Source organism: Capra hircus, chromosome 10 (assembly GCF_001704415.2).
Source record: "Capra hircus breed San Clemente chromosome 10, ASM170441v1, whole genome shotgun sequence".
NCBI classification, from domain to species: Eukaryota; Metazoa; Chordata; class Mammalia; order Artiodactyla; family Bovidae; genus Capra; species Capra hircus.
This window is the reverse complement of record NC_030817.1, coordinates 86,871,472-86,898,224: the sequence shown is the minus strand read 5'-3', so window position 1 is coordinate 86,898,224 and position 26,753 is coordinate 86,871,472. Positions and strand designations below refer to the sequence as shown.

At 41.7% G+C, this 26,753-nt stretch overlaps 1 protein-coding gene and 1 non-coding gene across 3 annotated transcripts in view; one reads left to right on the top strand and one right to left on the bottom strand.

Annotated features, from left to right (window-relative positions):
* Positions 3,230-26,753, top strand: part of MAP2K5 (mitogen-activated protein kinase kinase 5) — a 262,257-nt gene continuing 238,733 nt past the window's right edge. For both annotated transcript variants that reach the window (XM_005685146.3, XM_005685145.3), the window contains exons 1-2: positions 3,230-3,992; positions 11,034-11,082. In XM_005685146.3, the coding sequence (XP_005685203.1) occupies positions 3,858-3,992; positions 11,034-11,082 (184 nt within the window). In that variant the 5' untranslated portion in view covers positions 3,230-3,857. The remainder of the gene's footprint in view (positions 3,993-11,033; positions 11,083-26,753) is intronic.
* On the bottom strand, positions 13,825-13,896 carry TRNAS-GGA. Its single transcript has one exon. It is a non-coding gene; the product is annotated as a tRNA-Ser (tRNA).

Below are 26,753 nucleotides of genomic sequence, written 5' to 3'. Positions count from 1 at the left end.
TCATTAAGAGGCTTTTTACTTCCTCTTCACTTTCTGCATTCAGCAAATATTAAAGTGCCCACTGTATGCCAGGTACTATTTAGGTACTAGAGATACAACAGTGATTAAAACACGTACCATTCTCTCCTCTTGCCAAGTTATAGATTACTGTGGAGACAAACACAGGAGTGAAACATGTGGCATGGTAGATTGTGATGAGTGTTAGGAGAAGAGTAAACTAGGGAAGGGGACCAGGCATCATGCACACCTGTATGAGTGCATCCAAGGGTGGGGTGGGCTTGGGGTTGATTTTTAATAGTGAGCTAAAGGAATACCTCAACAAGAAGTTGATTTTTTAAAAATTGTTTATTTATTTGGCTGCACCTGGTCTCAGTTGTAGCATGCAGGATCTTTGATTCTTGCTGCAGCATGTGTGGGTTCCTTTAGCTGCGACATGCAGGATCTTTAGCGGAGGCATGCAGAATCTTGGTTTTTTTTTGTTTTTTTTTTTTTCAGTTGTGACATATGGGCTCTTTAAGTTCTGGCTTGAGGAACCCCTAGTTGCAGCATGTGGGATCCAATTCTCTGACCAAGAATCCAATCTGGGCCCCTCCCCTCTATGTACCCTACACTGGGAACACAGAGTCCCAGCCACTGGACCACCAGGGAAGTCTCCAAGAAGGTGATTTTTAAGTCAAGATCTGCAAAAGGTGAGGGAGTGAGCCATGTGGATATCTGGATAAAAGCAATCCAGGGAGAGAAAAGGGCAAATGCAAAGGCCCTGAGGTGGGATGCCTGATGTACTCAAGGAACAGTAAGAAGGAGGATGATGTGAATGAAGTTTGAGAGCCCTTAAAGCCAGGAGGTGTGGAGGGCAGAATGTATAATGTTTTGCAGTTCAAGGAAAGAACTTTAGTTTTTATTCTGTGCAAGTTAGGAGGCCATCAGGAGAGTTTTAACCAAAGGAGTGACTTGATCTAACCCTGGTAATTGGGTTGAGAATAGACTGTTGATAGCAGTGGCAAGAATGGAAACAGATATTTAAGAGAGAAATATAGTATGAATATAATACTGGGATAGTATCTATGAAGCATTCAGAAGGGATCAGATTCTGGGTTAAGGATTTGTGATGGGTAGCAACGTAAAAGAGATGAAACAAAACCTCTATGAATCAATGTAGTAGTAAAATGTTAATTTTCTTCATTTAAGAAATACTTTATAACAAAAAAGATAAATAACCCAATTAAAAAATGGGCAAAGGACTTGAATAGACACTTCTCCAAAGAAAATATACAAATGGCCAAGTATATGAAAACATGAACATCCCTAGTCACTGCTACTGCTGCTGCTAAGTGGCTTCAGTCGTGTTCGACTCTGTGTGACCTCAGAGACGGCAGCCCACCAGGCTCCCCCATCCCTGGGATTCTCCAGGCAAGAACACTGGAGTGGGTTGCCATTTCCTTCTCCAATGCATGAAAATGAAAAGTGAAAGTGAAGACGCTCAGTCGTGTCTTTGGCGACCCCATGGACCACAGCCTACCAGGCTCCTCCATCCATGGGTTTTTCCAGGCAAGAGTACTGGAGTGGGGTGCCACTGCCTTTTCCATCACTAGGGAAATGCATATCACCCTAGTGAGATATCACCTCATTTGCATGAGAACATGGCTTTTAACAAAAATACAGAAAATAACAGGTGTTGGTGAAGATGTGAAGAAATTAGAACCCTTGTGCTACTGGTGGGACTGTAAAATAGTGCAGCCATTGTGGAATGTGGCAGCTGCACAAAAAATTAAAAATAGAATTATCATATGATCCAGCAATTCTACTTGTGGGTATATATCCAAAAGAATTGAAAGTACAAATTGAGTTGGTTTTCCCCATAGTACTATGAATAAAAGAGCCATTTTAACAAATTATGAGTTCATAGAAATCTCTGGTTTTGTGGTCTATTTTTTCAAATAATAGGAAATGAACTTTCAATAAAAAGTGTATGGGGACCTTGAACAAACGATTTATTTTTCACAGACTGATGTGCAGGTGGAAAGGGGCAATTCTTTGACTATCTGGAGGATCTGACTAAATGAATTTCCTCCTAAGCTATTAATTTACAATAACTGAAAAGAGATAATTTATCTCCTACAATGGACTTTCAAATTAAATATAAAAGGAACGTAGGTAGAGAAAATATGCAGAAAATTGGTATTATATCAAAATTGACAAATATTTAAATGATTTTTCTGGTTGCATTCATCAACTGACTGCTAGAGAGAGAAATAACACTCCTCACCCGAATTTATACAAAATTCAGTCCCCCAATGTAAAGCGATATGTAGGTTTTTCTTAGAGATAAAGGAGGAAACAATTTGTAAATGAACTTCCATATAAGGCGTCACAGATCAACAAAATTGTGCATTTAAAAATCTGAAGTTAACAAGTCATTTAAAAATAATCAAGGATTATTGCTACTGCCTGTGTTATCACCGATTGAGTAAACATTGCTGTCTAGGTGAAAATTTATGGACTGTCTAGGATATTTTTTGCAAAGGTTTAATAGGGAAAGATGATGCCACAACTCCAAATGTCCCCAGGCAGTTTAACCTCTTCACTGAATTTCTTTCCTGTTGCTTTTCAATAGGGGGCTGTTTGCTATTTTAGGGCAACCATGGGTAAAGAACTTCACTGAAAAATCCACGGTCACATTACTCATTTGGGGAGACAGATGATCTCTAATCTGTATCTTGGAAGAAGGAAAAAAGGCAACCTTGTTCTTGATCATTTGAAGCACAAACTCCGCGAATATTTACGTACACGGGCTGATAAAGCAGGAATTAACGAGAGCTGCAGCTCTATTTTTCTAGGCTTCTGTACAGGCAAACAGTACCCATTTGAAGTCATCAATCGGCTTTTGGCGGACCCCTGCCCTAGTTCAGTTTCCTCCTTCTTTTGTTAGATGCTTTTACCTCGACGACTTTAATCAGGATCGGGAAAGGAAAGGGCCGTCTCCGTGGATGGTCGCTTCGCGACCTCTCGGGTCTCGGGACAGAGTATTCTACTTGATCCCCTCCAGACTCAGCACTGAGCACTTGCTCCTCTGGTCCCGCCCCGCGACGCGCGGAGGCGGGGACGGCCGGGAGCTGCCCTCTTCCAACATGGCGCCGCGGGAGGCGGGTCCGCTCTCCGGCTCCCGGGGTTCCGGCGCCGCGCGTTTTGGTTCCGGAGTAACAGTGCCCGCGCCGCTGCCTTCCCCCTCCCGCCGCCGTCTTCCCCCTCCTGCCGCCGCCGCCGCCGCTGCCGCTGCCGCCGCCACCAAGACGCTGGCCTCGGATGGCCGCAGCTGAGTCGCGCGCCCCGCGCACTTTGGCTGAGGTGGGGGCAGAGGACTCGTCCCCGGCCTTCCCGGGGACGGTCCGCTCGGCTTTCTTTTGGTCCGGCGGCCCTGGGACTCCTTCCTAACAGCCCCTAACTGAGTCCCCCCAAGTCGGGGACCCTCCGCTCCTCTAAGGAGGAGTGGACACCTGCCGCTGTATCTCCCTAAAACGGGGTCCTCTCTTTGCCGTCCCCTCACTCCCACACAGACGGCAGAGAGCTTCACGATCCCGTTTGCCATCTTTTCAACTCCAGAACCTTCTGACCTCCGCTAGTTCCTCCTGGCTTCTGCCCCTTACCCCGTCCACGCTCATCAGGAGACGTCCCTGCACCCCCTACAGCCTGGGCCTGGCCGCGAGCCTGCGGGCTGCTTCCGGACCACCTCCTCTCCTCAACCCTCCACCCGCTCCGTGCTCTGACCCTCTGTCCTCTTGTCACCTCTTGGCGCCCCCCACGTCTAACCAGGGAGGAGGAGGGCCCCCCTACTAAGATGTGAGCCCCTTTATCCTGTAATGCTGTGGCTGCTCCTTGGCCCCTTCCATGCCATGGAGAACCAAGTGCTGGTGATTCGCATCAAGATTCCCAATAGTGGAGCGGTGGACTGGACAGTGCACTCTGGGCCGCAGCTACTCTTCAGGGATGTGCTGGTGAGTGTTAATCTCAGTGTGTCAGTCCTAAAGAGTGGGGGGAGGCATTTGTGGGGTACTGTGATCACTGAATCTTACCCTGGTGGCCTGAGCTAGTGACCATTGCTGGCTTCCATGTGGGGGCAGTTTTATTGCTTCCACAAGCATTGATTAATTGAACGGACTGAAATCTGACAAGTGTTGAGGTCCCTGGGGAAGTAGAGATGAATCAGATTGGACCCCTGCCCTCAAGGAACTCAGCCTGGACTGGGATAAAATTTTTTACACAGAAGCAACCAACTGAGATACAAAAAGCTGAATCTAGAAGAGAGTTTTGTGGAATGTCCCTGGCCAGATTCCAGGTCTTTCTACTGAGTTCTCTAAACTTGGTAACTAGTGGAAAAGAGAAAGAAGACAAGCCTAACCGATCACGTTTTAGCAAACCTAAAGTGTCCTAAGTTTTAAGATAGTATTTTATGTAAAGAAAGAAAGAGAAGCAAAACGAAGAAAAAAATGCAGCCCATTAAACTATGACATGCCATACATTGTACAAAACCCAATTTCAGAGATGTTAAAATAGAGGTGTTATTTCAGAGATGTTAAAATGTACTTTTAAGACTCAGTGAAGCCTTACTTTCATAATAACTATTCAAACTGTATTTCAGATAAAATAGAATGTTAGACTTGGCACTCAGCTTTCTTTATAGTCCAACTCTAACATTCATACATGACTACTGGAAAAACCATAGCTTTGACTAGACAGATGTTTGGAGGCAAAGTAATTTCTCTGCTCTTTAATATTCTCTCTAGGTTGGTCATAGCTTTTCTTCCAAGGAACAAGCGTCTTTTAATTTCATGGCTGTAGTCACCATCTGCAGTGATTTTGGAGCCCAAAAGAATAAAGTCTTTCACTGTTTCCATTGTTTTCTCATCTAATTGCCATGAAGTGATGGGACCGGATGCCATGATCTTCGTTTTATGAATGTTGAGTTTTAAGCCAGCCTTTTCACTCTCCTCTTTCACTTTCATCAAGAGGCTCTTTAGTTCTTCTTTGCTTTGTGCTGTAAGGGTGGTGTCATCTGCGTATATGAGGTTATTGATATTTCTCCTGGCAGTCTTGATTCTAGCTTCTGCTTCATCCAGCCCAGCATTTCATATAATGTACTCTGCATGTAAGTTAAATAAGCAGGGTAACAGTATACAGCCTTGACGTACTCCTTTCCCAATTTGAAACCAGCCTGTTATTCCAGGTCCAGTTCTGACTGTTGCTTCCTGACCTCTTCCTTCATGGTAAGGCCCAAGCTCCTCGGCATGGTCCTCTGGATCCGTGTTGATTGCCTTATGCCTGCCTGGCTCCAGCTTCATCTCTCACTACACCCACATGAGCATCCTGTCCTCCAGATACATAGAATTAACCTTGAGTTCTCCAAGGTGCCCAGGCCATGTCCACTTGGCCTCTTTCCTTAGCTAGCCCGGTCCTACCTGTCCTTCAGAGTCGAGCTTCACTTTTCCTCTGCTTTGGTCTTGGTCACATGCCCCTCCTCTGTGTGCCCACTACTTTGGCCTGGCAAAGTACATGGGTTTTGTGCTCATTTTGTTGGTCCCCTCCACTAGATGATAAAATTGTAGAGGAGACGGACATCTCTGTTTCTGGTGCTACCTAGGACCCCGAAAGATTTGTTTATGAGGGAGCCTCAAAGAGGATACACACCATTATGGTTTTGTGGACAGCATACTAGGCTTTGAATCAAGAACTTTGGATTTAACTATAGCTAGGAAAGTCACTGTTCTTCTCCAAGCCTAAATTTTCTTGCTTGTAAATTAGGAGTAATGGTACCTGCCTCAGAGACTTCTAAAGATTGACTGAGATTGTGTCTTTGATGAGAAAGACATAAGATTTCTTTGACTTTACTCATTTGAGACAACAGAAGGTATTCTTTTAAGTAGAGTGGTTGTTGTTGTTTGGTCACTCAGTGGGGCCCGACCCTTTGTGAACCCATGGACTGTAGCCCTCCAGGCTCCTCTGTCAGTGGGATTTCCCAGGTAAGAATACTGAAGTGGGTTGGCCTGTCTTCTCCAAGGGATCATCCCGACCCAGGTATTTAACCCACATTTTCTCCTGCACTGGCAGGCGGATTCTTTACCACTGAGCCACCAGTAGAATGAGCCCAAGTAGAATGGTACAGCGGAGAAGGCAATGGCACCCCACTCCAGTACTCTTGCCTGGAAAATCCCATGGATGGAGGAGCCTGGTAGGCTGCAGTCCATGGGGTCGCTAAGAGTCGGGCACAACTGAGCGACTTCCCTTTCACTTTTCACTTTCATGAATTGGAGAAGGAAATGGCAACCCACTCCAGTGTTCTTGCCTGGAGAATCCCAGGGACGGGGGAGCCTGGTGGGCTGCCATCTGTGGGGTCGCACAGAGTCGGACACGACTGAAGCGACTTAGCAGCAGCAGCAGCAGCGGCAGAATGGTACAGTGTTTGAAACACACTCTTGAGCCAGGCTGACTGGGTTTAAATTGCAAGCCTTACCATACTCACTCAAGCAAGTGTCTTCTGTATCTCAGTTTCTTCATTGGTAAAAAGAAAACAAAATAGGGTTGGGGGATAAAAGTAGTGCCAACGTCATAGAGTTCTGAGTTCTAGGGCAGTTGATACCTGTAAAGTACTTACAACAACCTAGAACTTACTAAGTTCCAAGTGTTTTTGTTATAGCAACAGAAAAGACGGGCCTGGGCATCTCTTAGTTGTACATTGGCTCAAGGATGACTGGCCTAAAAGTAAGCCTTGCACAAATAGTTCCATGATTGAGAGCTCAGAGTGCACGGTGCCTTTACACATGCTTACTCAGATAAGGTCAGGTAGAGCGTATTATGTTGGGAAGGCCTGATGCAGGGCTTGTGACAGTGGGTGCTGTGCAGTATATCAAGTTATTTGAACTGCAAGCTCAAATCTTGCAGGACCTCTGAGCTCTCTTTTCCAGGTTTTCCTTCAGCAAGAAGCCAGCAGTCCACATCAGCATTTTGGCTGGGAACCTTAAAATTTTAAGCCAAATGAAACCTGCACTGTTCCCCTTCATCTGATATGACTGTCCTCATGTCATTTTTCAAATGAGGACTCATGAAACCCAGATGAGGAAAATGATAAAGCCACATGGCTAGCTTGTGGCAGAACCAGACACGGAAGCCAGAAGCAGTTTGTAGTGACTGAGTCAGCTGGAGCTGAGGGTGTTTTGGACTCGGAGTCAGTAGTTGAGGGCACCACTCATAGCTCTACTGAATGGCTGGGACTCCCTGGGCAGGTCACGGGCCTCTCTGGTGGCTGTATTCTCCATCTGAAATAGGAACTGGCTGCCGTGTGAAGTAGGCCCAGCTGGTCCTCTCGGGCAGAGGCACATGGGTTATTTGTGTTTCAACTTTCTGTGTTTCATGCCTTTTTTGGCGACACAGTCCCCAGTTTGGGGAAAATTGTGTAGGAGGTCTGGATTAGTGAGTGGTAGGAGAGAACATTCCCCCGTTCCTCTGAATCCTCTCTCCCAAGTTCCAGCCCACATTTCCTCTTATCTGTGAAGTGTCTGTCTTATCTGAGCCTGTGATTTCTCCTGCCTTCTAACTTAACAACTGCTATTTGCTAGTTTATGTCTTTTGTTTGGCCCTTTGGAAATGGCAGTCCACTCCACCACTCTTGCCTGGAAAATCCCATGGACAGAGGAGCCTGATAGGCTACAGTTCATGGGGTTGCAAAGAGTCAGATATGACTGAGCGACTTCACTTTTTCTTTATCATACTATGCGTGCTTGGTTGCTTAGTCGTGTCCGACTCTTTGCGACCCAGGGGACTGTAGCCTGCTAAGCTCCTCTGTCCATGGGATTTCCCAGGCAAGAATGAAAGTGGATTGCCATTTCCTCCTCCAGGGGCTCTTTCCTGGCCCAGGGGTTGCATTGCAGGCAGATTCTTTACCAGCTGAGCTGTCGGGGAACTGTAAGTGCTCTGAATTGTTAGTCTTTTAGGTTTGTCTTTATTTTTGTGACAGATTGTAATCTTCCTGACGCCAAGGAGTAAGTCTTATTCTTCTGGTACCTACAGTTTTGTTATCTTTGTGCTCCTGGCATGTTGTGGATGCTCCCTTATATTTTTGGTTTGCCGTTGGTTTGACTGAAGTGAAGGAGAAGAAAAGGATCAAGAAATGATCACCATCCCATGTGTAAACCCATGTGCTCTTTTGAAACATTCTTTAGGTTGGGTAAAATGTTGAGAATAAGACTGGGTCATTTTGAAATTAATCACTTAAAATACAACTGGAAAGTATGCATAAAGTTGGATGTGCCTGCTTAGAAAAGACCAGGAGATAGTGTTTTATTTTCCAACTTTTTACCCCTTTGTCATCACGATAGCTCCACTTTATTTGCCTTAACAGAACAAGGTGGCTGGTTATGTTCATGTGATTCTCATGATTCTCTCACGATTCTTGGTTTTTCTTTCTATTTCTCCATGTTAGATGTAAAGTTTGTCTGGCTCCTTGTTTATGTTGATGGGCTAAGGAGGCCATTGCTGCCCAGCAGTGTGTTCAAATAGTTGTTAGAAATTTGTCATTTGATGGGGATCTGCTATTCATAAGTAGGAAGGATCCTAAGTTAGTTTGCTAATTCTGTCATGTTCACACCTCGAGACTGGTTGTCTGAAAGTAAGCAGTCATAACCTAGACTTGGAGAGCTGGGAAGGTGGAGAGTGTTTGGCCTTCTCTCCCCACTTTTAAACCAATGCTGGCTGCTGCTGCTAAGTCGCTTCAGTCGTGTCCGACTCTGTGCGACCCTGTAGACGGCAGCCCACCAGGCTCCCCCCTGGGATTCTCCAGGCAAGAACGCTGGAGTGGGTTGCCATTTCCTTCTCCAATGCATGAAAGCGAAAGCTCAGTCGTGTCTGACTCTTTGCGACCCCATGGACTGCAGTCCACCAGGCTCCTCCGTCCATGGGAGTTTCCAGGCAAGAGTACTGGAGTGGGTTGCCATTGCCTTCTCCGGAAACCAATACTGGCTAGTCCTTGGTAAATGCATAGAAGGATTAAGTCAACCAGAGATCATCCTCCATTAATTGTCAGGTGCTGAAATTTAGGGTTTTGTTATGAGCTAAGATTTGTAACATTCCAGTCATCAGTGACTGTTTTATTGATTTAACAGACACTAATACTGCACTTAACATGTGCTAGACACTGTTGTAAGCACTTTATAAATAGTAACTTATTAGTCTTACAAGGTAGGTACATTATGATCTCACTTTACACAGAAGGAAATGAGGCCCAGAGAGATCCAGTCAATCAGGGCCTGAACAGCAGAGCCAAGGTCCAAGCCTAGCAGTTTGGCTCGCCTCCGTACTCTCAGGCTTTGCACTGGTTGCCTGTGTATTCCATAGGAACTCAGCAGTTTTCATTTACCTGTCGATGAAGGTAGGTAGATACTTTCTACCTACAAATATCTAGAAAGAATTTGTTTTCCAATACTAAAATCTTTTACAGATAGTTCCTCAAAAAGTTGTTTCATTTGCTAAGACTAAAGGAAAAAAAATCTCTTGGCTCTAATGAGTGAGGACTGCCTAAGATAGTTCCTTTTGATCAATTTTATATGCACAGATTTACTTAAAGGACACACACACACACACACACACACACACACACACACACAGAATAGAGGCAAGGCTATTATGCAGATTGCCACTGCAGCAAAAGCTTCTAAAGAACTGCCTTTAGAAGGAAGTTGTAGCCACCACACTGCTAAGTGCCCTGCTTGGAAGGGCTGTGGGCGCCCAGCCGGTACCTGGTGCCAGTTGCGGCACAGCCCAGGAGGGACGTTGCAGCAGAGCTCCCCGAGGGCCATGGAGTGTGTAGATCATTTGGGTTGGACTGGACATCATGGAGGATCACTTTCCCCAGAGCTGTTTTGAAGGTGTTCTGTACCCTTTTAAATAAACTGTCTCTGTAGGCTATTTTTCAAGTGTTTTTAACTTTACAGGTTCATTTAAACATTGATACCAAGTTGTATGCACTTCTTTTGTCGGCTAGAATAACGACATAATAGATTAACTCTGCTTTGATGTCATTAAATATGTTTCTCCGTTGCACAGAGTAGAGGTTGATAATTCTTTGTATTAAATGTAGTATTATAGGTTTACATCATCATCATGGAAACTTGTTTTTTGAACTCCTCCCATTATGAGTGCAAGGCATGGTTGTTAGTTACATATCAAGAACTACATTTGTTGAAGATCTATGGTGTATTAGGTTAGTTCATGTTTATTACATTGTTTAATACTTTTTACATCACCTCCGTAAGCACTGGGCTTCCCAAGTGGTTCAGTGGTAAAGAATCTGCCTGCCAGTGTGGGAGGTGCAGGCGGCGTTGGTTCGATCTGTGGGTCAGGAAGATCCCCTGGAGGAAGAAATGGCGACCCACTCCAGTATTCTGGCCTAGAAAATCCCATGAACAGAAGAGCCTGATGGGCTGTAGTCCATGGGGTTGTAAAGAGTAGGACATGACTTAGTGACTGAACATGAACACAAGTACCAATAGCATTATAGACCCATATTGGAGGATAATCAAATTCAGGCTCAGAGAGGGTGAGTAATTTGTTCCCAGTCACACAGCTTGTTTAGTGCAGAGCTGAGATTCAGATTCAGGCCAGGCTGACTCCTGAAACCTCTTTTTCTACTAATAGTACATTCCTTCTATAGCTTCCCATAGAAGAAACCTATTTTTTTCTTTTTGGTTAATGCGCAACAGTGTACTTGTCTATGCTATTGAATCCAGGGTAAAAACTTACATTATTAATACAGAGTGGAAAGGACTTTTTAATGATCCCCTCCCCTAGAAAAGATTTAAACTCTAGAATAGAGATTTAAACTCTGGATCTAGATTGCTGGGCGAAATGTGATTATGTGCTAATGTTTTTATAGTTTATGCCAACATTTCAAAAATCTTTTCCAGGTTCACATATTTCCTCTAGGATTTGCCACATGTTAGCAGTAAAGAAGATGGCTAATTGTGTTTCTTTATTCTTTCTTTGTTTAGGATGTGATAGGCCAGGTTCTGCCTGAAGCAACAACCACAGCATTTGAATGTAAGTCTGGGTTATATACTTTGACTGTTTCTGCAGTAATTTTTCAAAGGGTTTATGGGTTGTGTTACTTTAGAAACTGACAAAAACAGATTATTTATGATCATCATGTGGTACATTTAAATATTTATAAATTAATGCAAGTTTAATGATGATACTGAACTGAGTAATATTTTCTTATTTAATCATATCTTGGGTGTACATATTTCTATAATATAGCTTTAATTACCAACATGACCTTTATCTGCTCTTGCTCCTCACTGTAATAATATTGTAGGACAAAATGAAACCTGTAAACTACCTGTAGGCCAATGATTATTGATGAAAAGATTTTAATCCTTTGCTACCTTAAAACAGCAACAAAGTAGAGCAATTAAGTGAATGTTGCGTGGAATAATTCTGCTTTAGTGGGTCTTGGCAAGGCTTTTGGATGGGGACAGCAACACTTCAGGTCTTGAGTCATTCCCCCCAACAACCCCCACCAAACCAATTGGCTTGGGGCCTGGGGGGCAGGGTGTACCAGAACACTGGTTTTGACATAATCCAGGGGGATGTGAAGGGCCGAGTAGGATGAGAGTTTAGTCAGTAGCATAGGGCCTCTGGTGTTGGGGAAGATAAAGAAAGGTTTGTAACTGTGGCCCCTTCTTTTATTGAAGATGTGGTGTGCTTTTCCCTGTGGAAAAATGTACAGTTTCTCCACATGATTGTATCTTTTTTGTTCTTGTTTTTTAAGCAGATGGTTAATGACAGAGAGTACAAGGTCCTCTCTTTTATTTATGTTCTCTTGGAGACAATTTGACAATACTTACCAAAATATAGAATGTTCAGAACCTTTGTCTGGACAGGTCCACTTTTAGGAAACTGTCCAACAGAAATACCTACACATATGTCGAATGCCCTTCAAACAAAGAGTTCATTGTGGAATTTTTTTTTTTTCTCCTTAATTTTGGCTGCTCTGTAAGGCTTGTGGGATCTCAGTTCCCTGACCAGGAATTGAACTTGGGCCACAGCAGTGAAAGCATCAAACCCTAACCACTATGCAACAGGGAATTCCCTGGAATTATTTTTAAAAGCAAAAAATTTAGAGGTAAGCTAAATGCCTGGAATAATTAATTAAGAATTTTAAACATTGACATGGAAATATATTTGGGATATACTGTTAATAGGCAAAATACGTATGGTATGATCCCATTTTGATTAAATATAGTATGATCCCATATTTATTCCCTACTTCCACCTCCCAACTTCATGTACATATTGAGACAAAGATCTGAAGACATGCCCTCTGCAGTGCTTTCCAGTCATTTCTCCTGAAAAGCAGACTTGGGGCTGTAGTAGGGGAAGAATTGACTGAATGAACACACTTCCTGCTTTATCTCTCTCTCTATTGCTATTTCAGTATTCTCTATTGAATATTTTTCAACAATATAAGCTACTTGAGTAGAACTCTTAAAATAATTAATAAAGAAGAGTATTGTGTTAACCACACTGAACTACATATACTACTGAAAAATAGTAGGTATATCTGAAATACATGTTAGTGTTGCAAGCTCTTCAGACGCCTTGCGGTAACTCCTCAGGGGTGCCAAGGATTTCATGGATGGTCTGGTAATTAACATTTGGGGTACTTAACTGTTGCTAGATGCTGTGTTAAGAGTGTTCCATGGGTTATCTCATTTAATTTAACCTTCGCAAGATCCCCATGAAGTACTTTGAAGGACTGTTATTTGCTCTGTGTTACTTGAGGACATCTCCTCTAAGTAACTTAAGTCTCACAGCTAGTAGGTGATAAAGTGGAATTTCTCATGTGTATTTTCTCGGCCACTATGGAGACTTGTTCTAAGAGTTGTCATAATTTTTGATGTTGTGCATTCTAATTGTTTTTAGGTGAGGCGAAAAAGAATCTCACCTTGCTTTTTCTACTTCTCCCTCTCTGTATCCCTCCAAGTGGCTCTCTGTACCTGTGCCTTTTTGGCTTTCAGAGTCAGGGTTCATAGTAGTAATGCTTATTATTTTAGCTATCACTTATTGATGCATGTCAGGAAGCAACAGTTAGAACTGGACGTGGAACAACAGACTGGTTCCAAATAGGAAAAGGAGTACGTCAAGGCTGTATACTGTCACCCTGCTTATTTAACTTATATGCAGAGTACATCATGAGAAACGCTGGGCTGGAAGAAGCACAAGCTGGAATCGAGATTGCCAGGAGAAATATCAGTAACCTCAGATATACAGATGACACCACCCTTATGGCAGAAAGTGAAGAAGAACTAAAGAGCCTCTTGATGAAAGTGAAAGAGGAGAGTGAAAAAGTTGGCTTAAAGCTCAACATTCAGAAAACAAAGATCATGGCATCTGGTCGCAACACTTCATGGCAAACAGATGGGGAAACAGTGTCAGACTTTATTTTTGGGGGGCTCCAAAATCACTGCAGATAGTGACTGCAGCCGTGAAATTAAAAGACGCTTACTCCTTGGAAGGAAAGATATGACCAACCTAGATAGCATATTCAAAAGCAGAGACATTACTTTGCCAACCAAGATCTGTCTAGTCAAGGCTATGGTTTTTCCAGTAGTCATGTATGGATGTGAGAGCTGGACTATAAAGAAAAGTGAAAGTGAAGTCGCTCAGTTGTGTCCGACTCTTTGTCACCCCATGGACTATAGCCTACCAGGCTCCTCCCTCCATTGGATTCTCCAGGCAAGAGTACTGAAGTGGGTTGCCATTTTCCTTCCCCAGGGGATCTTCCCGACCCAGGGATCGAACCTGGGTTTCCTGCATTCCAGGCAGATGCTTTAACCTCTGAGCCACCAGGGACTCCAAGAAAGCTGAGCACCAAAGAATTGATGCTTTTGAACTGTGATGTTGGAGAAGACTCTTGAGAGTCCCTTGGACTGCAAGGAGATCCAACCAGTCCATCCTAAAGGAGATCAGTCCTGAGTGTTCGTTGGAAAGACTGATGTTGAAGCTGAAACTCCAATACTTTGGCCACCGGATGCAAAGAGCTGACTCATTTGAAAAGACCCTGATGCTGGAAAAGATTGAGGGCGGGAGGAGAAGGGGATGACAGAGGATAAGATGGTTGGATGGCATCACTGACTCAATGGGCAATCCTGGGTAAACTCCAGGATTGGTGATGGATAGGGAGGCCAGGTGTGCTGCAGTCCATGAGGTCGGAAAGAGTTGGACATGACTGAGCGACTGAATTGAACTGAACTAATTGATGGGCTACTATGTGCTGGACAGTGTTCTTGATGATGTACCTGGATTGTTGCTAATCTTTGCAATAATTATGTAAGGTAGGAAAATTACACTTGTGAGGAAACTGAAACTCAGAGACATAAAGAGATTGTTGAAGGTGATCAGCTAGGAAGTGGTAGAGTTCATATGTAAATACAGTTCTGTTTTGAGCATGAAACTTGCAGCCTTTGTAACCAAGTATGTTGAAAGCCTGTGAAGGGTGTTAAGTGTGGTTTATGAGTGTGATGGAACAGTAAGATCCATCTTGAATAAGTAAAACTTTGATCAAAATATTTATGGAAATATTTATGGTAATATATTTAACACTGAAAAGTATACTTAACACTAACAAAAGAAATGTTTAAATTCTAGGTTTAACTTCTTAGTGATCTTTACTTTTTTCCCCCCACAACAAGGGCAGTGGCTCTATACCCATCACCTTCTGGACCAATTTTAGGTGGCAAGAATAAGAACAAAAGTACACAAAGTAATGATAGTTCTTCATTTCATTGTGTTCAGATCGTTGTGGACTTTCCATCATAGACTTAAAATCCTACGCAGGCTTTTTTCATCAGTGTTCTAGTGTGACCTTATTTTCTGTACCAAAGATCCATACTAATGAATGAAATTTATGTGCAAAAAATGCTGATGGTTGGAAAGATGTAGTTTATATGCTAATTTGCTGAAATGTTAGAGCTCTTTCAGTAGTTTATGGTATGACGGAACAAATCTTGAATAAATAAAACTTTAAGATGTTTATGGTAATATATTTAAGGCTGCTAAGTGCGGTGGTTTAGTTACTAATTTGTGTCCAACTCTTTGGGACCCATGGGCTGTAGCCTGTCAGGCTCCTTTGTCCATGGGATTTCCCAGGCAAGAAGCCTGGAATGGGTTGCCAGTGCCTTCTCCAGGGGATCTTCCTGACACAGGGATCAAACCTAGGTCTCCTGCATTGCAGGCGGTCTCCTGCATTGCAGGCGGATTCTTTACCAGCTGAGCCAAAAGGAAGCCCTGCAAAGTATACCCAACACTAAGCTCTACAAAAGAGCGGGTATTATATTTACTGATGTAATTAAGTGACAAGAGAAAGGACAATGTCAAATTTATCTGTTCTATATAAAAGAAGAGAAAAAGAGTGAGTGGAAAAGAGGGGAAGGGTTAAGGTTCTCTTACTGGAAGTTCAGTTCTGAGAAATGCCATCTTGTTGGTGAAACCCCCAGTCCCCACAGGTGTGGCGCATCTCTCTGGGCACTTCACCGGAGCAGGTGACCTATTGGGCCTGCCCTCCCATTGGCTGTTGCCTGCTTCCCATCCTCCCTAGATTTTGATGGCTTGGTGACAGGGGCCACGTTTTATTTCACTCTGGCTCTCTTCTTAGTACATATCCGCAGGTTCCACATCTGCCAATTGTATGACACCATTTTCTGTAAGAGACTTGATGGTCCACGGATTTTGGTATCCTGTTCGTGATGGAGCAGGAGGGATGTGGTTCTGGAACTAATACTCTATGCATACTGAGGAACAAGTATACTTTGTGCCTTGTAGAAACACCCTTGTTGAATAAGATGGAATGTTATATATGTCCATATTCAAAAGAGAATTGTAAAATGCGTGTAACCTAAAGTTAAGTAAAAAATTTGCTTTTTTTTTTTTTGATTATTTGTGCAGTTATTCAGCCATGGGATATAACTGGTTGGTGGTGGACAATTCAGGATCCAAAATCAAATTCCCACACTTGTCCTGAGAGGGCAGAGGGTCTGTAAGTGGTTATATTCTTCCTGATTTCTGTTCCTGGGGGTAGCGTTTCCAAGGGGACTTAGGGGTGAATGAGGGGAAGGAGTCCCATTCGTGCCAGACTTACCTTTTGGACTAATGGCCTCAAACCTCTTTTTCTTTTTACCACTTTTAGGTGAAAGTACTACTTTTCAATATATAGTGTCTAGTTTTTTGGTTTTTTAAGTTAAGAAGATGATCTTAAAAAAATTTCAGTCAGTATTAAAATAAAGCAAAAAGTCTCCATCCCCAATTCCCTAGTTAACAGTTTCTTCTGTATCCTTCCAGATATTTCCTCATATATAATATATACAATATTGCAGCTAGTTGCCCCTGCCATTACTTAATAGTATATATTGGGTCTCTTTCTAATGTACTGCTGCTGCTACTGCTAAGTCGCTTCAGTTGTGTCCGACTCTGGGCGACCCCATAGACAGCAGCCCACCAGGCTTCTCCGTCCCTGGGATTCTCCAGGCAAGAACTCTGGAGTGGGTTGCCATTTCCTTCTCTGATGCATGAAAGTGAAAAGTGAAAGTGAAGTCGCTCAGTCGTGTCCAACCCTCAGCGACCCCATGGACTGCAGCATTCCAGGCTCCTCCGTCCATGGGATTTTCCAGGCAAGAGTACTGGAGTGAGGTACCTTTGCCTTCTCCGCTTTCTAATGTAAGTGTATATAAATCAGCTTCATTCTTTTGGATACTCTTATGGCTGTAACTTAATTTATTTAACCTGTTGGTGGACCAGTTTTAAGTTTAAGACATCAGTTATTTTAGTAGCATTAGAAAAAAAAAAATGCTGCAGTCAACAACAGCATTGTCTCTTATGACTTTCCACGGTGTAGAAATGGATTTGGAACTGCTGAAACAAAGAGCACCGTATTTGGTGTTTTAATAGCTATTTCCACGTTGTTCTTTAGAAGGTAGAGCCAATTTTCACTCCCACCAGCAGTGTTCAAGAATGCCCATTTCTCTCTACCCTCACCAAATCAACTTTAGTTGATGTCAATTTGATATGTGAAAAAGATTATTATATTATAATTTTATTTTGTATTTCTTCAGTTATAAATGAGCTTAAGCATCTTTTCATTTATATTTTGGTCATTTGTATTTAATTTTTGTGAACTATTTATCACCTTTGCCCATTTTTCTGTTTAGGTTATTTGTGTTTTTCTAGTTGACTGAAGAGTTTTCCAATATTAAGAAAATTGCTCCTTTGTCTTAGATATTATATTTTTGTTTCGTTTATTGCTTTTGTTTCAGCTTGTTTTGGTCTTTTCTTCTCTCTTTTTTTTTTATCCCATGGAGAAGTTTAAAATTTTTGCATGGTCTGGTTTGTCATATTTTGACTTCTGGATTTATGTCATGCTTCGAAAGGTCTTCCACATTAATGTTGGAGAAACATTAATTCGGATTTATGTCATGCTTCGAAAGGTCTCCAGCATTAATGTTGGAGAAACATTAATTCGGATTCTTTTTTCTTTCTACTTTAATGGGGTTAAATACACACTTTTAGGTGTGTACATAAATATGTATGTTTGTATGTGTATTCATGTGGGTTCTTTTTCTGTAATAAAACAACATGTATTGTATTACAAAGGCAGAGAATTTTTAAAAAAAATTTTGTACCATCTTCAGTTTATTTTGGTGCAAGGAGTCAGGCAGAGATCCAGCTTTATTTTTCAAGAAGACAGACAGTTGATTCCATGCTGGTTATTGAATAATTTGTCTTTCCCCAGATATGAGAACACTTCTGAGATGAAGCTAAATTCCATAACCATAAAATGTCTTGTATGTTTGCGTGTGTGGGCCCTATGTATGCTATAGGAGCTTGACACTCATATAGGTCCAAAGATCCCTGCTGATTTTCACATTGTCATTAACAGATTAATGAGTACACCAATACATGAGGTGAGAACAGTCAGCTGTGCCCGCTAAGGAGTTTCCTGTGCATATTGTTACATGTGTTCCTCTCTCTGGATTTTCTCTAGACAAGTTACTAGTATAAAATTACAGTTGGGCTGGTGTTGCTGGACAGCAAAATCTTACTGTTGACTTGATAGATGCATTTTAAGTCTATGTAGACAAATGCTGACTTATACCTATAAATATCGTAAGGTCCCACTTTTCTGGGATACTCTGACGTCATATATTCTGATCTATAGCCCTCATATGGGTATCTTCACATTGGTTAAGCCAGGTGTCTGAGTTTTGGTTTGGAAAATACGACTTTAGGATCAATCTTTGTTTTGTTTTTCTTTAACTGTGACTATTTTATACTCACTCTTCATTGAATAGAATCCTTTTCAGTTGTTTTATGAATTTCTGGGAAAAATGAAGCATTATTTTCTTACACTGTACCATATCTAAAAGCTAACTGTTTGACTGTAAGTAAAACTGGATAGGTTAATGAAAAATTGTAATTTCACATTAGACATACACTGAGTCTAAAAATTAACATGTAAGCTATATACAATGGAATAATTTGTTGTCTTTGTTGAGTCACTAAGTTGTGTCCAACTCTTTTGCAACCCCATGGACTATAGCCCACCAGACTCCTCTATCCCGGATTTCCCAGGTAAGAATACTAGAGTGGGTTGCCATTTCCTTCACCAGGGGATTCTTCCTGACCCTGGGATCAAACTCATGTCTCTTGCATTGGCAGGGAGATTCTTTACCACTGAGCCACCAGAGAAGCCCACAGTGGAATATTACTTAGCCATAGAAAGGAGCAAAATAATGCCATTTACAAAAACATGGATGGATGTAGAGATTGTCATATTCAGTGAAGTAAGTCAGACACAGAAAGTCAAATATAGAATATCACTTACATGTGGAATCTAAAAAAGGGGGATACAAATGAGCTTATTTACGAACAGAAGTAGAATCACAGATGTAGAAAACAAATTCATGGTTATCAGGGGCAAAGGCGGGTGGTGAGAGGGATAAACTGGAAGATTGAGATTGAGATATATACACTACTATATATAAAATAGATACCTAATAAGAACCTCCTGTATAGCACAGAGAACTCTACTCCATACTCGGTAGTGGCCTATATGGGAGAAGAATCTAAAAACAGAGTGGATATGTATATATGTATAACTGATCACTTTGCTGTATACCTGTAACTAACACAACATTGTAACTGTCAACTATACTCCAATTAAAAAAGAAAAAGAAACACAGGGGGAAAGACTATCTTGGATGTGGCCTGGAGATACCTTTCAGTGATCCATCAAAATATCTAATAAATGTTTTAAATGGTCCCCATTGCTGGTGGAAACAAATTAACATGTAAGAGCTAATTGTGCATTCTTAGAATTTGAGACGGTATAAAAGGGGCTTTAATTTATTGAAATTTTAGTTTGAAATATCACTGATGCAAAAAGTCCGAAACATTTTTAGTCTTATGAGAGTTGTTAGTGGTAGTAGTAGGTGTTGGTAGTCTTATTAGTCATTATTAGTAGTAGTAGTAGTAAGCATTGGTAGTCTGGCTGTTTTACATGAGAATTTATAAGTTTAAGTCCTTTACCCAAGCACCAGGTTAGTTCCTGAAGGGCAGTAGATCATGATGCTTGTTTTTCAGGGTTTTTTTTGGGGGGGGGCTGCGCCCCATGGCTTGCAGGACTTTAGTTCCCCATCTGAGAACTGAACCTGTGCCCCTACAGTGGAAGCACAGAGTGTTAATCATTGGACCGCCAGGGCAGTTCCAGTACCACTCACTTTTGAGTCACTAGAAACGCAGCGTAGCACATGGTAAACTCTCAATTTGTGCTTCTGGAATGTATGAATGGTTGAAGGAATGAAGTAGTAAGAACACGCCTTCTGTCTCTCATCCATCAGCAAATCCTGTTGGCTCTACCTTTAAAATATATCCAGCATGTAATGACTGCTCAAAATCTCAACTTGGTTTAGGCCACCGTCACGTCTTACCTGGACTAGGACCGTGGTCCCCTGACTTGCCTCCTGTTTCTGCTTTTCCTCCACATAGCCTCTTCCTCAGACTGCAGCCAAAGTGATCCCTTTAGAAGTTAAGTGAGATCACTGCACTCAAGACCCTCCAGGGTTTCTTTCTCACTCAGGAGTGAAAGCCGAGTCCGCAAGGCCCTGCCTTTTCTCATCTGCCCCCAGCTCTATTCCATCATTACTCCTGTGAACCTGTCTCTCTCTCCTTCATCTTATTCTCAGCCTGTTCCAGCTACTCTGGCTTTCTTTTAGTCTCTCAGGCATGTCAGGTATTCTTCTGCCTTTCTGCCTGAAACATTCTTTCCCCAGATATCTGTATGGTTCACCGCCTCATCCCTTTCAAGTCTTTCTCAAGTAGGGTATAACCTCTGTGAGGGCAGGGGTTTTCCTTTTTCCACTGTTGTTATCCCCAGTGTCCAGAACATTACCTGTGACATAGTAGGCACTTAGATATTTTTTTGGAAAGAAAGAGGAAGCAAAGAAGAAGGATTCAGGAGGTGGGAGGCATGGAGCTAAATTAAAACTCATGGATATGAAGATTTAGCCTTAGAAACTATGGCCTCCAGTCCTGACCAGATCTTAGACCCTGAGTAGGGTTCTAAACTTGACAGGTCTTCTGATCATTTCCTGTTGATGTCTTTTTTAACCTCTACAACTCTGTTTTCATTTCTTTCCTCTTGCCTTAGAAAAATGCTTTTGCTGTAGTTCTAATTGACCCTTCTTACCTGGCACTGGAGTAACATGACACATGACAAATAAACTGCAGTATTGTCCTAAGTGTCTGTGTGGCTCTTGGCAGAAGCTAAATTATTTCTCTCGAAAGCTGACTTGAGCCCTGCCACTGCAGTGGGTGGCGTGTGCCTGAGAGCTCCCCAGAATCTGCTGCTTGTCTGCTGTTTACTCGGTAGGAACTCTGCTTGCCGTTCTGACCGCCCCTCACCTGAGGCTGCCTCTCCTCTATTGGGCCTTTATGTTCCTCCTCTTGGTTTCTCTTTTGGATTGCATGTTGCTTCGAAGGAAATCGCTACCAACATATGGCCTGTTATGATTCTCTTTTCCCAAACTCTGCCATTTTGTATATTTGTGACACACTGCAGATTTTGTGAAGATTGCTTCATAATATTTGTTTACCATCTGCTGCACTCTATTTGGTATCTTGCTAGGATTTTTTTCCTCCATTTTAAGTGACATTAACAGAATCCAGCCAGTACATAGACTTTCTGGTTCTACTTTTGCTTCCCTAATGTGCTGGAAAATCATATTACTATGCTCCAGGCAACTAGAGAAGGCTGGAATTCTCATTGTGAACCAGTGTATCAGAGCGCTTCCCTGCCCCCCTTCTTGGTCATATCTAGTAATGCTTTTTTGGTCAGATGGCAAAGAACCTCCATGTGTAAGACAAAAAGAGTTCAAATTATTTTTTTCTGCTTCCCCTGGTGCGTTGGCTTCCTAGTGTTCTTCAGCTCTACCTTTGACACTTTCTGCCATTTTAGTAAGTTTTTTATGATTTATGGTTCCAGCTAGTGGACTTTCATAGCTAATCCAGTGTGATAGGCCCAGCCAGAGTCTTTGATAGATGGACTGACTATGTGTATCCTCCTTTTTATTCAGAAAAGTATTTTAAGTTATTGTCATACTAAATTGCTCGGTATGTAGTTCTCCTTTCTTCTCCTTTATTAACTTGTCATTACTCTCAATTCATTGTCTACTTAAAATTTTCTTTCCAGCTTTATTGAGTTATAATTGACACATAGTATTGTGAAAGTTTAGGGTGTATAATATGTTGATTCGATCGTCATATAGTACAAAATGATTGCCACTGTAGTGTAGCCAACGTGTTCATCCTGATACATAATTAGCGTTTCTTTTTTGTGGTGAGAATATTTAAGATCTGTTAGCAGTGTTCAAGTATGTAATGCAATTTTTTAGCAGTAATCACCACACTGTACATTGGGTCCTCACACTCTGTTGTTCTCATAGCTGTAAGTATATGTCCTTTGACAAGTATCTCCCTGTTTCCCCACTCTACAACCCCTGGTAACCCTGAATTTCAGTTGTTTAGATTCCACATATAAGTGATATCATACAGTATTTGTCTTTCTTTAACTTATTTCACTTAGCATAATGCCCTCAGGGTTCACCCATGTTGTCAGAAATGGAAGAACACCCATCTTTTTCATGGCTGAGTAATAGTCATGTGTCTGTGTTTGTGTATGTGTGTGTCTCTGTGTGTGTGTATGTATGTGTACACATCTTCTTTATCCTTTGATCCATTGATGGATACTTGAGTTGTTTACAGTTCAGTTCAGTTGCTCAGTTGTGTCCGACTCTGCGACACCATGAACTGCAGCATGCCAGGCCTCCCGGAGTTCACTCATTACTCATGTCCATTGAGTCGGTGATGCCATCCAACCATCTCATCCTTTGTCGTCCCCTTCTCCTCCTGCCCTCAATCTTTCTCAGCATCAGGGTCTTTTCAGCTGAGTCAGCTCTTCACATCAGGTGGTCAAAGTATTGGAGTTTCAGCTTCAACATCAGTCTTTCCAATGAACACTCAAGACTGATCTCCTTTAGGATGGACTGGTTGGATCTCTTTGCAGTCCACGGGACTCTCAAGTGTCTTCTCCAACACCACAGTTCAAAAGCATCAATTCTTCAGTGCTCAACTTTATAGTCCAACTCTCACATCCATACATGACTACTGGAAAAACCATAGCCTTTACTAGATGAACCTTTGTTGACAAAGTAATGTCTCTGCTTTTAAATATATTGTCTAGGTTGGTTATAACTTTCCTTCCAAGGAGTAAGTGTCTTTTAATTTCATGGCTGCAATCACCATCTGCAGTGCTTTTGGAGACCCCCGAAATAAAGTCAGTTACTGTTTCCACTGTTTCCTCATCTATTTGCCATGAAGTGATGGGACCAGATGCCATGATCTTAGTTTTCTGAATGTTGAGCTTTAAGCCAACTTTTTCACTCTCCTCTTTCACTTCCATCAAGAGGCTCTTTAGTTCCTCTTAATTTTTTGCTATAAGGGTGGTGTCATCTGCACATCTGAGGGTATTGATATTTCTCCCAGCAGTCTTGATTCCAGCTTGTGCTTCTTCCAGCCCAGTGTTTCTCATGATGTGCTCTGCATATAAGTTAAATAAGCAGGGTGACAGTATACAGCCTTGACGTACTCCTTTTCGTATTTGGAACCCGTCTGTTGTTCCATGTCCAGTTCTAACTGTTACTTCCTGACCTGCATACCGGTTTCTTAAGAAGCAGGTCAGGTGTCTGATATTCCCATCTCTTTCAGAATTTTCTACAGTTTATTGTGATCCACACAGTCAAAGGCTTTTGGCATAGTCAATAAAGCAGAAATAGATGTTTTTCTGGAACTCCCTTGCTTTTTTGACGATCTAGCGGATGTTGGCAATTTAATCTCTGGTTCCTCTGCCTTTTCTAAAACCCAAGAAAAAGAAATGCAAAAAGGCAAAACGGCTGTCTGAAGAGGCCTTACAAATAGCTGTGAAAAGAAGAGAAGCCAAAAGCAAAGGAGGGAAGGAAAGATACAAGCATCTGAATGCAGAATTCTGAAGAATAGCAAGGAGAGATAAGAAAGCCTTCCTTAGTGATCAGTGCAAAAAAATAGAGGAAAACAATAGAATGGGGAAGGCTAGAGATCTCTTCAAGAAAATTAGAGATACCAAGGGAACATTTCATGCAAAGATAGGCTAAATAAAGGACAGAAATGGTATGGACCTAACAGAACCAGAAGATGTTAAGAAGAGGTGGCAAGAATACACAGAAGAACTGTACAAAAAAGATCTTAACCCAGATAATCACGATGGTGTGATCACTCACCTAGAGCCAGACATCCTGGAATGTGAAGTCAAGTGGGCCTTAGGAGGCATCACTACGGACAAAGCTAGTGGAGGTGATGGAATTCCAGTGGAGCTATTTCAGATCCTAAGATGATGCTGTGAAAGTGCTGCACTTAATATGTCAGCAAATTTGGAAAACTCAGCCGTGGCCCAGGACTGGAAAAGGTCAGTTTTCTTTCCAATCCCAAAGAAAGGCAATGCCAAAGAATGCTCAAATACAATGAGTACAGATATTTCTGTAAACTTCTGATTTCAGTTCCTTTGGATACATACCCAGCAGTACAATTGCTGGATCATATATTAGTTGTAATTTTATTTTTTTGAGGAGCCACATACTATTTTCCGCAGTGGTTTTTTCAGTTTACATTCCTACCTATAATACATGAGGGCTCTCTTTTCTCTGCATTCTCACCAACACTTGTTCTCTCTTGTCTTTTTAATGATAGTGTAACAAGTGTGAGGGGATACCTCATCTCGGTGTTGATTTGCATATCCCTGATGATTAGAGATGGGGAGCACCTCTCTGTGTACCCATTGGCCCTTGGTATATCTTTCTCGGAATTCCTTGTCTTCAGAGAGAAGTGTGTTCTCATTTTCCATTTCTTTCTTTTTTTTTTTTTAATTTATTTTTTTTTAAATTTTTTAATTTTTTTTAATTTTAAAATCTTTAATTCTTACATGCATTCCCAAACATGGACCCCCCTCCCACGTCCCTCCCCATAACATCTCAAGGCCAATGATTTGCTCTTGGGTTGCCTTCATGGCCTGGATTTTGCCTTTGGGCCAGAATCATTTGTCTTCTCTTAGTGTGATTACTTTTTCAGCTCAGTCTCCTTTCTGACAAGAACAAGGAGTCTTCATTAAAACTACTAATTGCAGTTATTAAAGAATGAAGCAGACAGTCCTTCAAAGAGTAATCTGTAAGGGAAAGTAGTTCCTACATAAAATGGAGCCTCTCATTAATCCATGAGAACTACTAATCACTGTGTCTTATAAACCTGATACTGTCCTCAGGCTTTATTAGAATGCCTCTTTCAGGTTACCTTGTCTCCTTATGAGACAGCACTTTAGGTTTGCATCAAAGCTGCTCTGGAGTTTTGTCCTAAGTTTTTTCTGTCCACTTAAAGCGGAGTGCCCTTTAGTGTTTCATAGCTGCTTTCTATGGAACTGCTAAGTAAGAGATTATTCTGGTAACTGACTTCCCTCACAGTTACCAGATTATTTATGGTAACTGAAATAAATAAATAAATTCCGTGATTTTACAGAATTTTAGAATTATACAGTCTTTGGTTTTAAGTAGCCTTAAAAGTTCAAGCCCAGGCTTTGAGAGCTTAGAGAATTATATTTGTTGTTATTGTTACTGATTTAGAGAGACTGTGATTTAAACAATTTTTTCTGAAATCTGTGCCTTCTCTTTACAAATTATAAAAAGATTCTTCACCTGTTTTATTAAACTCCAAGTACTTCTTCATTCCATGTGGACAATACCTTATTGAGGTCTAGTGTATATTGGGATTTGACGATAATCTGTCCCTTTGTAGCCACCATCTCTACAGCTAGTTCTGGTGTAGCGACGAGGTTTACATAAAGCTACTTTGTTCAGACCGAAAATTTTACCAAGTTCAGGACTTCATCAAGAACAAATCATTTTAGTCCACATCCAAACTGAGAATTTAACTTGCTTTTAAAACAAAAAATGTACAGTGCTTTCATATATGGTTATATCTAACCTTTATACAATATCTGTTTTTTTTTTCTCCTTTGTTTCCTGCATTTATGTGACAGCTTTTTGACTTAACCTTGAAAATATTAGTTTCTGGAACCTATGTAGAAACTATCTCTGTTTCCAAAATTAGAACAGCATTTTTCTCCCAGTTTGACTCTAGCCTTTAGCTTAAAGAAAGAAAGAGAGGGAAGGAAAATGCTAGATTTCTATGTAGCTCTTTATATATGTAACCTCCGTAGGAATATGCCTTCTTTGTTACTGAAGGTGACCACTGTGTGCCATTTATACCAAGATAGGCAGCTCTTGGTAGGTAATACCAGTGGTGATTGTTGCAGCTCCTAGCTATGTAAATATTCAGTGTGACTTGATGATCCAGCTGGGGAACTCTGCAGGAGTGAACCTGTATCTAGGATCTAGAACAGTTACTCTGGAGGGAAAACCCCAATGAAAGCTGTCGGCTTGGTCACTGAACAGGACAAATTCAGATGCTGCTTTCCCTTGTACTTTCAGATTGCTGTTGGCTGTGAGGGAGAAAAAGAAGGTAGCATTGTGCTCTGAAATAGGCTAATTAGGAGAGAAAACAATCTCCCTCTTACACCAAACAGTAGGCTATCTTAAAAAAAGCAGCTGGACAGGAGGGAGGGCCTGCTGAGGTGTGCTGGGCTAAGATCCAGGTGCTAAACTGAACTCCCCCTATATTTTCAGTAAGAGTTCTCAGAGCATGTCATGCTAGCTTATTCTCTTTATGATGAGAGATTTGTCTTTTTCTCCAGATCTGGGATCAGGTTCTCTGCCTCTGATCGAATCAGCAATTAGATGCCCAAGAGTGACCAAAATAAATAAATAAATAAAATCCTAGCTCGGTTTAGGAAATGCACAACAGCGGAGGCACCCATTTGAGAGAGAGCCTGTCTCTTCCGCGTTGTCCCCTTGGGAGGCTGTGTACGTCTTCCATCAGTGTTGCCCTTGCTCAAAATGTTTTTGGCATTTTTCAAACAACTGTACATTTAGAGTCTACCAAGTATGCTGTTTTCCTGTTGACAGATCTTTATCCTCAGAAGGATGAAGTAGCTAACTAAATATTTAGAAATAACCAGAAGT